The sequence below is a fragment of the Candoia aspera genome, chromosome 17, assembly GCF_035149785.1.
Source record: "Candoia aspera isolate rCanAsp1 chromosome 17, rCanAsp1.hap2, whole genome shotgun sequence".
NCBI lineage: Eukaryota > Metazoa > Chordata > Lepidosauria > Squamata > Boidae > Candoia > Candoia aspera.
In genome coordinates, this window is record NC_086169.1 from 5,449,273 (window position 1) to 5,460,778 (window position 11,506).

Sequence of the window (11,506 nt, forward strand, 5' to 3'; positions counted from 1 at the left end):
ATTTCTAATTGTTATCCCCACTGCATAATATCTTTAATGGCTGAAAGATGACCCGGGGCAAATTTAGTTTTCTGATAAAAGTCTATTTAGCGCCACTAATTTCTCAGGAAGTGAGTTTTTTTTTTTTAAGTGGCTAGGTAAGACAATAGAACTGGATGGAAACACTCATGTTTTTCCTCTTAAAAGTTCCTCACTGCAGAAAACAGTGTGAGAAACATCCACTTGAGAGAGAGAGGAACCCCCCCCCCCACATTTTAAGGAATAAAGTATGATTTCTTTCTCCAAAAAGTTTATGAACATTACAATAATCATGAATAGTTTTTTAAATGGCACAGTTCATTTTAGCGCTTCGTTGTGGACTCAGCACCAACTCTTGTTTGAGGCAGATCAGCTATAACCATGATTTCTTGAAGAAGCCACAACCGGCTGACTTTACATATTACACTGAACCCTAAGCGATGGTTTTCTAAGCACAGGATGTGAACCCAGTCATGCAGATCGGGTTGGATTTGGTAGATAACCACCTGTGACTCGGCCATCATGAAGGGCTTGTGGGCCTCCACGCTCCCTTCTACCTCTCACAAATGTTAGTTCCTTCCAGTGGTGACTTGTGCAGCCATAGTTGGTCATTGTGATGCCCATCTGGGCAAATTTGACCTTTACCGATTAGTTTGCTTCCAAATTAACTTGAAGCATCACTCAAACCATAGTTTGAGAGACCGGGCTGGAGCCAAGATAGGGCAAAACAAATAGCTGGCATGCAAGGAAAGAAAACGTACGTAGTCAAAACTCATTCATGCTGGCCAAGGCATGAACTGGTGATTCCATTTCAATCCGGTCAGAGAAACATGTTGTTTCTTGCCCCAAACCGCCTATTCAAGAACATCACATTTCTAGAACTAAAATGGTTTTGAGTGAATTAACTTTCCAAGCTCTATGCTTTTTTTTTTTTTTTAAGCAGAAGCAAGTCAATAATTTACAACTTCAAAAATATCTGAACACGCTATAATGTTGCATAATTTATATTTATCCGGCTGCGGCAGCCGGATGCAGCATTTCAGAACCTCTATTAGGTTGAATGCATCTTGGACAGCAGGCAAGACAATTCTTATTCCTCAAAGACCAGCAGAAACTAGTCAAGCCCTTTCAGGTCCAAAACATCATAGAAGGCGCAACTAAAACAGGTTCTGTGTAGGTTTAACAAGAGAGCATTAGGAAGCCTACATTAATCATGCTTAATAATGGCCATGCTGGCTGGGGATGATGGGACCTGTGATTCAGAAAGCTTGCCATGAGATATAGAAAGGAATTAACAATACAACATGGAAAGAGTGTCTTGGTCTCTATAGGGCTATAGTTCAACTGTCTAATTCTGGAATATTCATGAGCTCCTACCCAACATCCAGATCTTCAGAAGCCAAAGGTAACCCAACACAGTCAAGAAACCATGAAAGGGAATCTCTGAGCAAACCCAAGATTTCTGAACCAGTTCTACACCCCATGCAGAACTATGTTAATTATTACAGCTCCTTAATGTGCCCATTTCCTACCGTTTAGTCATAATTTACTAATTTGGCAAATGGCACTCCACCTTTATGCCAGGTAAGCCCATGTTACTCTCTCCTTAGGGAGAAAGAAGTTACCTCCCATCATGCTGAGTCAGTAGATGAATTCCTAAATCACCCAAATCTTGTGGAATTCTAGGTTTTTAGGCCTCTCTACATTTTAATGTCAAACTGTGTGAAGGACATCCCCACATTTACACCTCTGGACAGATATGCAACAGATAGTCCAGAGATGCAAATTCATTGGATTACACAGAATTTGCCCAGCAATTCCTAACAGGCTGGATTTTAAAAATGTGATTAAAAAGCACCCTTCAAATATGAATATTTCTACTTGTATTTAACCAACAGACACTTTGCATCCCTCCCTTGAAAAGTGCCCTAGTCTTTATTGCTAAGTAAAGACTGCTTTTAGGATTGTGACATTTTATTTTTCCTGGGTGGGCCAAAGCAGAGCACAGAGGGGTGAAAAGCAATATTAAAAAGAGATTCATCCAGTGTACAGATTCCTACCAGCACCATGCATAACCCGTATGAGTTGTCATGGGTGAAAGGCAACCCAGTCATGGAACATTTTGAAAGACATTAGTTGTTTAGGGTTGTTGTTGTTGTTGTTTTGAAAAAATGGGCAAATCCAAGGAGGGGCAAAGGTGCAGCCTGCCTGCTAAAGAAAGAAAGTGTGTGGATCAGGGTGCAGATAATTTTTGTAAATCAGCAAGGGTTAGCAGTGAAGTCTATATCATTTAGATAATCTACAAAAATGCATTAAGGCAAATTTTTTGATTCAAAAGAACAAACTTAAATCAGCTTTTTTCTCTTATGGATTTATACCCTGGTTTCAATCAAAACAAGCCAGCTGTCATGGGAAGGCGCTCCCTTATCCAGCCCTGCGCATATTCTGTCGCTTCTACAATTTCACACAGCATTGCTCACGTAGCTTTCATGCTCAGCCCAGCAGCCTGAAGGGCTAGAAACAAGATCTCCTAACACAATCCTAACGGTGCATTCCTCGCCCGGTGCCAATTTCTGGCTTTGTCCGGTATTTTTACAGAGCAGATGCCGCGACACCACTCAAGACGCCCAAATTATGTCATCTTTTGAAGTTGAGACATTCGGCCGGCTGTTTGACAAAGCAGGGACAGGGGCTCCAGAGCCATCACCCGCCGCCATATACAGCCCGTAATGTGTGCTCGGAGCAATTGCAAGGCAGAATAAATGCCTGTTTGTCTTAGCAACAAGGGATAAGGGCACACCTGGCTCCGTGCATCACACTAAGCATTAGAACGTGGTGGTTTATGGGCAAACCCAGCCAAAGGCATTTTGCAAACCAAAACATATGGTGCCACAAGCAAATGACTGTGGCTTATTCAGGAAACTACAGTGAGCAAAATTATGGCAGTGCAACGCATCAATGCAGAACACAGAATTCTATTTCACATTTAAATTGTCTTGCAGGAGCATTTCTTCCCATGGCTACCAGCCAGCCTTAGCTCTTGGGGTCCCTAAAGTGAGTGAGATCACCTCAAATGGAAAAGTCTCTTTGGTGATGGCACATCCGTAGAAACCCCCCTCCCCCAAAAGACCTGCTCGGCACCAACATTACTACCCTTTTGATGCCGGACAAAGACTTCCTTTTTACTACCCCAGGCCTTCTGGAAACCATGTTAGCATTTTGAGATCTTCAGGATTCTGCTGTTACTTCACTGAGATGTTATGCTGAATCTATTACTGCTTTTGATATTGCAGGTCCCCTGCCCAGAACCGCTATGGTAGAAAAGCACAATAGATTGACTCAAAAAAATGCTATAAGGCTTCTCTGAGAATGTAAGAAGGGGTGCAATGGGCAAAGTCCACTAAATTAACTGACTCTGAAGCTTTTTGTTTTTAATCCGTTCAACTGTGCCCAATTTGTGGACAAATCCCTGCAGTTTCCTTGGCAAGGTTTTTCAGAAGTGGTTTGCCATTGCCTGCTTCCAAGGGCTGAGAGAAAGTGACTGGCCCAGGGTCATCCTGCTAGCTTTGTGCCCAAGGTGGGACTAGAACTCACGGTCTCCCAGTTTCTAGCCTGGTGCCTTAACCACGACACCAAACTGGCTCTCCAGCATCACCTAAAAAGCCTTGCTTCTTGCATCCAGGAAAGACTTGATTTTTGTAGTGGGACTCTGAAGATCGGATTAATCCAGTGGATAGGTGGGGAGGGGAGGAATTCCAATTCAAAAGAGATGGCTTGGATTTGTAAGAGAAGGATGGTCCAGGGGCTGGGAATCTGTTTCACCCAACAGGGCAAGATGGTCAAGCCACAGACTGAGACACCACTTCTGGTGGCACAGGAGAGCAACCTCTCTCTACCTGACATGAAGCTTTTCAGCAGACAAGACAACTGACTTGCAGTTTGACCTTGACTCCATGGACGGTAGAAAAACCACCCAGGAGAAGCCAGCTTGCTCTCAAGCTGGAATACCAAGAGCAGCTGACAGGTGGGAGATACATCAGAAGCGTCCAACCCCAAGAAAGTCGGCATCCTGACCCAGGCAGAGCAATCTGCCGCATGCCAGATCAGATTGTACTAACGTGCCTCTGCGAGGGAAGGGACGTGATCAGGAATTTTTTTTAAAAAGCTCCCAAAGCTGGATTTACCATCAGATGGCGAAGGGCTGGCAGACTCGGCCCCTTTAAAGCAGCGTCACCTGCCCCGTGGCTTTCGCCCTGAGAGACATCTGCAGTGCAGATTTCTCAGGAAGGGGAGGGTTTTTTTTGCCCAGCTCCCAGAGAAGAAAAGCTGCCCACCTTCCAACCCACCCCAAACTGTTCGGGGGGGGGCTTCAAGGGAGGGAGAAGGGGCCCATACTTCAGATAATCAGGGCTTTGTCTTGGGCTCAGCCCAGTCTCCAGAAGGCACAAAAGAGCAACCATCTGAGCCACAGCCAATGCTTCCCCATGAGCAATTCTAAAAAGCATTCCTCCTCCCCCACCCCCAAAAAAGATTTTTTTTTAATTTTGCAGGTTTAAATGACAGTAGATTGCCTACTTCTTTCATGGGGGAACCAGCAGCAGTTAAAAAACCATCCAGACAGAGAGAGAAATTATTTGCCTTGGAAAAGCCAAAGCCCTCTTCTTCTCTCCCTCACCCCCCCAATTACCACTGGATCACCTGCTTGGGGTGGGAATATTTAGGACGCCATCATATATCCTGGCCCTTCAGGCAAGAGGAAGGAAGGATGGACGGACAGACGGAGGGAGGGAGGGAAGGGGCAACAGGCAATGCTCCAAACAGGAAGCTAAGTGGCACTTTGGGGACCTCGACTGATCCAAAATAGAGGTGGCAGCGCCTTTCAACTGCAACCAGGCTCCCTTCCCCAACCTCCTACCCATCTGGCATTTTTCACGTCCTCAGCAAGGTAGACCATGCCAAGAAGGTGGAAAAGCCAAGTTCAGCCACCCAGCACGCTCCATCCTTGGATCCTACGCCTAAAAAAAAAAAATCTAGGATTTACTCCCTATCCACCCACGTCCCCTCACTTCGGCAGCAGAGAAAGGCACTCGTCTTGAGAGCTTTATAGGCCACTCCCCCACCCACCCCGCAGTATTAGGTCAGACAGTCTGGAAGACACCTGAAATGGAGGACTGGGAAACGCTTGTGGCTGGAAAGCTCCCATGGTCAGTCATGCACCAAAGAGCCAAGCATTGGCCATCCCCATCAGCCTTTCCACACACCACCAGGAGGATCATCTTGCCAGTCCCTGTAATACTGTGCTAAGCCACCCCAAGATTGCTTCATCTCTCTGCTCTGGAGCTTTACCTAAGCAATTTCCACAGTACTGGCGTGCCACGCCCATGGCATCTGCCTGGACTCCCTGCCCTGCCCGCCCCTGGTAGGGTTGGCAACTTAGCATCCACCACCCCCTTTCCCAGCTATTCCAACCTTCATTTGTCCTCTGCATTTGCCTGAGCTAGGCGTGTGTTTTGGTGAGCCTTTCCACATTCTGCCTTCTGAGTAGAGCCAGCTGATCCGCATGCTCTACCCCCATTTTCTCCCAGGCAAGCTGCAAGCCAAGGGAGCTGCCACACCCTTCTTCTCCGAGCTCAGTCAATCCTGGGAGCCTTTTCCTAGCAATCAGACCCAGCAGCCCTACCCCACACCTTTCCAGGAAAAAAAAATATCGGGGGGGGTGTGTGTGTCTCCAAATGCACCCAGTGCCCCTTGGCAGGTTTTGTCTCTCATGGCAGCTCTCAAAATTATAAAGGGGGCAGAAATATTTCTCACAAAGAGGTTACAAGTCCTGCCTGTAAAAGGATCTCTCAGAAATCCCAAGGGTTTTTTTTTTTATGGTATTTTACATTTCAAGCCTGGGCAACTTGCATGGGTGCTGTTCTCCTGAAAATTCTGGCCACATTAAATGTATTAACTTGATTTCTAATTAATGTCCCTATTATAATGGTTGCAACAAAAGCTTGCTTACTTTGAGCAATCTCTCCTCAAATCCTACCAGCCTCTACCTCTTCTTCTTGCCATATGGCTATTCTAGCCCTTTCCTTTTTTGGCAGGAGGAAAAAACCACTCGATTTGAGGAAAGGTTTCAAAATCCCAGAATCTGCATTTGGATTAGTCCTGATAAAAACGAGCCTTCCATCTCAATAAAAGCGCTCCCTGAACTGCCCCCAAGCTATCATCGCAGGGGCTAATTTTTACATTTCCCTTACAAAAATTATGCCTTCCACCTTGGTTTAGACATTTCCAAGCTGACAAACCGCACCGCAAAGCTAAAAAAGAGGCTTTGGTCTTCCTGGGACCGCCACTTTAATCTCTCCCTGGCACATCTGGGCACACCGAGGGATCCCTCCCTGGCTCCTACTGATGGGAGCGGCAGTCCCCAGTCGTGGGGAGGGCGCCGGGTTGGAGAAAAGAGCTGTAATCAGCAATCTCATCAACAACCAGCCTGACTTTCTCCGCGGCAGGGAGCAGATAATGGAACCAGCTGCCATGGGAATTGGAGCCAGCCCCCTCTTTCCTTAGGAAGGAACTGGAGCCGTGTTTGTTTTCCCAGGCTTTGGGGTGTTTTTTACGTTTTGCGTTTTAACACTGCTTTCCAGGGGGCTTTAAACAGGCCACCTGCAGCTGTTAAAGAACTGCAAGGCGGAGAGACATTTGCTAGAGAAATGCGGGGACGTTATTTTAATTCCTCTTGCATCCTGCTAGGGAAAAAGGATGCTCTATGGCCTTCCCCCCCTTATCTAGCTAGTCTTAATGGGGGGGGGGAGCAAATAAGGTATCTGATCTCGATAAACTAATACAATGGGCAAATTTATTGGCAAATTAACAGACCGTGCCATTTTTTGCATTAAATGCAAGAGTTCCAGGAAATGCTGGTCTCTGATTGGCTCCCCCCATTTTGCCTCCTCGAGCCTGACAACCTTACGGCTCTTCCCTTCCCCGTGCACCCCCCCGCGCGCGCCGCCGGCCGTTCCTCCCACTGCCCATCTCCCCCCCCACCCGTCCTTACCAGCGCAAGACTGGGGGGAACCTGCCCCCTTCAGGTCTCGGCCTCCCGGCTCGGAGAAGCCACCCCCGGCAGAAGAAGAAATATACGGGGACTGGGTGGCGGGATCGGCCATCTTCGCCTACGACGGGAGCGAGGGGAATAAAAAAACGCACGCAGCGTCAACGCAAGCTCTCCTCCAGACGACCGCCCCGCTCAACGGACAAGCGCCAACTGACCAACCTGAGGCGACGAGGCCGCAGTGCGCAGGCGCAAAAAGAGGGAGGTGAGCAAACGTGCCGCGAAGGGGCGTGCCGGGATGGGTGCTCCCCGGCGCAGGCGCAGTGGGAAAGAAGGTTTGGGGGGAGGCGTGTCCTTTGGGGGCTGTCAAAATTTCTCCTAATTTGTTTTTTTTTATTAAAGAAAGTCGTATATTCCCAGGCTGCTTTAACTTAAATAAACACGGAAATTGCTAAAAATATCAGTGTAGCTTTGTTGTTGGTGGTAGAACTTGGGCGTTTAGCTGCCAAATAGTTCAGGAAAGATGATGTCAGTGTTTTGAAAGAATTAAATGCCATGTAAAGCTTTAGGGGCGAGTTTCAGGTATGAGTATGTTTTGCAGTAATTGTAAAACATGCACTTTGCGTACGTTCTTCTACTTGATCGCTAGTCATCTCGAACGTCATTGTTTGCATAAGAAAAGCGGACGTACCTTTTAATAATAATGGTAATATTATAACGTCATTTGTTGTTGAAGGGGTTTGAGAGTTGAAGGCATTTGTGGCTGACTAGTCTATTATCAGCGGCCAATTTTTCTTTTATTGTGTTAGCTGTTCCGGACTACTTGCTGTCATCAGATGGGCAGTCCTATAAATGTAGTTGATTAAATAAATAAATACATACATACATAAATTAATGTAATGTAATGTAATGTAAAATCTCCATACCTACCCAACTTTGGTTGACCTGGAAAAGCCAGGAAGGGTACGACTTGGGTGGGAGACTATCCGAAATTCCAGGACTGTAGGCTGGATATGGAAGTAGCAAGGCTTCCTGAAAGGAGGCCATGGCAAACCATTTTTATATGATACGTGTACTTTTCTTGGTAATGTGTCCATGAACTCATCAGCAGTCCGGACTGCTTTTTTTTTTTAAATCTCACTATGAAAAATTCAAATACAGGACAATGCAAACTTAGCAGTAAGCCAGCCAAACAGCTTCCTCATGAATATTCCATACACAGGTGATGAAGCTTTCTTTCCAAACGGTTGGGACTACAACTCCCATTAGTCCTGCCCATGATGGCTGTGATTGGTAAGAGTTATAGTCCAACAAGGCAGATGAAAATGGATCATTTTGGTTCCCCCTTTCTCCCTTGCTGCCACATCTGACGGGCCTCTGTAGTGTAAGCAACATGCGGTCCTTGAGATGAGGGATCCCAACTCCCATCATCCCCCACCGTTGGCCTTGCAGGGACACTTTTGCTGATCTCAGACTCCTTTTCTGAGCTCTTGGCAGAACCCCATCATCCTTGTCCTGTGGTTGCAAGACTGGGAAGCCCATGGGCCATGGCCATTTTGTGGTCCCCCCCACGGCCTCTAATAATAGCACTGAAATTGGGCACTTCCCCACTTTAAAGTTGGGGGGCAACAGTGTCCCACCCCTTATCTTACAGCAGGAAACAGAATAAAAACAGCTGCTTAAGGCTTCAATGACGTTGAAGGCCTTCGAACGAATTACCAACACAAATATTTTTTCTGCAAATCAACCCATCCCGCAGGTACTCTGTGGACCTGCAAAAGGATGCTTGCCCTGCCCAGCTATAAGTAAGTCAAAACTGGTGGTCAGTCCCTGCCTGCATTTTGTCCCCTCCTTTAAAACAAATGGCAAAAGCTATCTTGGTGGCTACTGAGCATAGGGAGACAATTCCCAGCAGAAAAAAACATGCCAGCTAACTCAAAAACCACGTGCCCACTATCCTTTGCTGCCTTGTAGCGATTACGGAGATTTTTGCAGCCCAGTACGCCTACTACAGTAAATCTATTCAGTATTCTATTTCACCCGCTGCATCAATTGAAAACTAAGCAAAGGGGCTATTTTGCACAAACACATGAACCCCACCACCAGAAGGAACTAGGTGAGGCATTTGATGAAGACCCGGCCGGAGAGTGGCTATTAAAACACTCTTCAAGTAGCCAAAGGAAGGCCCTGCATTTCTGAATGGCTTCGGGAAAGGATTGAAGCTAGAAAACTGGGTTGTTTTCACTCATATACAGCAAAGTCTAACTTTTTTTTCCTTTAAGACTGGGTGCCTTTGAAACCTGCCAAACCTGGTCCTTGTAAAACCCTGTGAAAGGCAATAAACATGAGAAAGAGTGCTAGCCAGTTCCAAAATTTTACAGCTGGGATGGCATACAATTTCAGAAGCCGAAATCGCTGCTTGGAAAAAAAAACTTTTCGGATATGTATTTCCTTTCCTGTATTTCGGCTGCATATCCATATGGGCATCAAAGCTGCCTTTGCAAAGCGAATCTAAATGCCAATATAAGGTATTTATTTATTTATCTAATTTATCCCCGCCCGTCTCCTCCCGTCGGAGGCCTCTGGGCGGTTTACAACAAGTGATTAAAACCATCAGAATAATACAAAAAATAAAATACTATAAAAATACTATAAATAGAAATAAAGAGTAAAAAATAAAAAGTCCAAGTGGCAAAAGAATCTAAAGCAGTCCAAGTGTGGGAGGAATGGTCTATAACAACCATCCCCATGTAGATCCATTCCCCTCTCCGCCCCAAGCGAGGCGGCAGAACCAGGTCTGAGTAATTATACTCAGTTGTCGTGAACACGCTCTTGTCCTCTTGATAAGGTGGGGAGGAAAGTATACTGTGATTGGTTACTCATTGCTGGTTTTCTTTCTCTTTGATTGATTTTGATTATGTGCCATCAGCTCCCTAACCTGGTCCTTCAGGTCTTCTAATGGCAGTGCTCCCATCACCCCTGTAACTGAGACAGGGCTGGTCATCCTCTTCTTCTCTTTATTTCCACCTTTCCCAGTCTTGGAGCCTTGAGCCTTCTCCAGAGAGCTGGGCCTTTGCATAACGTGTCTGACGTAGGATCATTTGAGCCTGGTCATTTATGACTTGAGAGCCAGTTTGGTCTAGTGGTTAAGGTGCTGGGCTAGAAACCAGGATCTGAGAGTTCTGTTGGCAGAGTGCTAGGAAAGCCTTTGGCCCAGGAGAGATCAGAAAAGTCACACACCAGGCACTTCTATAAAAATAATTTTATTTACAGAAAGCAAAACATATTTAAAAGCTTCTGCATTCTTCATAGGCTCTCAGTGAGAGCTGCTTAACTCTCTACATGCCTACACAGAAGGGAAACTGAAACTAAAACAAGTCCAGGCAAGTTCTTCTCCCCTTAGGCAATGCAACCGTTAACACGTGAAAAGGGGACAATTAAATTCAACCTCTTCACCTTGCCAAAATGATTAGTTACCATAGTAACCTTAATCTGTAGTAGAAAACATATAAGTTCTAGTCCCACTTTAGGCATGAAAGCCAGCTGGGTGCCCTTGGGCCAGTCCCTCCCTCTCAGCCCAACTCGGTGCAATGTAGACCAGCCTCCTCGTGGTGTACCACGGGTAACATGACTTGTCACGGATAAATAATTTACACATCTGGCTGCTGGACCTCACAAGGATTTCCCAGCAAGAAAAAGCAGCATGAACACCAAACTGCTATGCCATATGATTAAAAAAAAAAAAGACTTGAGTGAGAACTCTGGGTTTTGTTTTGTTTGTTTTCTTGGCTGTCCATGATGTTCTCAGGAGTCTTCTCCAACAGCGAAATCCAAACGTGTCGATACTCTTTGTATCCTGCTTCTTCAAAGTCCAACTTTCGCTTCCATGGAGCGTCACAGGGAATATCAGGGCTTGCATGATTCTTATCTTTGTAGGTATAGACACATCAGGGCATCTGCATATCTTTTCCAAGGCCTTCATGGCTGCTCTGCGAAGTGCTAGCTGTGGTGTATTTCTTGACTGCTTGTTCCTTTACTGTTGATGGTTGAGCCTAAAAGGGAGCAGCTCTCCACCACTTCAATGTCTTCATTGCCAATTCTAAGGCTGGTTGTTCTACCCGTTGTCATTAGTTTGGTCTTCTTTATATTTAATTTTGAGAGCCAGTTTGGTGTTGTGGTTAAGGCACCAGGCTAGAAACCATGAGGCTGTGAGTTCTAGTCCCGCCTTGGGCACAAAGCCAGCTGGATGACCCTGGGCCAGCCACTCTCTCTCAGCCCTAGGAAGGAGGCAATGGCAAACCCCTTCTGGAAAACCTTGCCAAGAAAACTGCAGGGACCTGTCCAGGCAGTCTCGGAGAATCAGACGTGATTGAACAGATAAAAAAAATAATCTTAATCCCATTTTTTCTCCACGCGCTTTGATTTTTAGTACTAGGGCTCACA

General features: G+C 45.9%; 1 protein-coding gene across 2 annotated transcripts in view; it reads right to left on the bottom strand.

Annotated features, from left to right (window-relative positions):
• Positions 1-7,311, bottom strand: part of RTN3 (reticulon 3) — a 33,615-nt gene extending 26,304 nt beyond the window's left edge. The window contains exon 1 of one of the 2 annotated variants that reach the window (XM_063317240.1): positions 7,067-7,311. In XM_063317240.1, the coding sequence (XP_063173310.1) occupies positions 7,067-7,178 (112 nt within the window). In that variant the 5' untranslated portion in view covers positions 7,179-7,311. The remainder of the gene's footprint in view (positions 1-7,066) is intronic. The other variant, XM_063317239.1, reaches the window with a different exon arrangement.
• Positions 7,312-11,506: the final 4,195 nt, after the last annotated feature.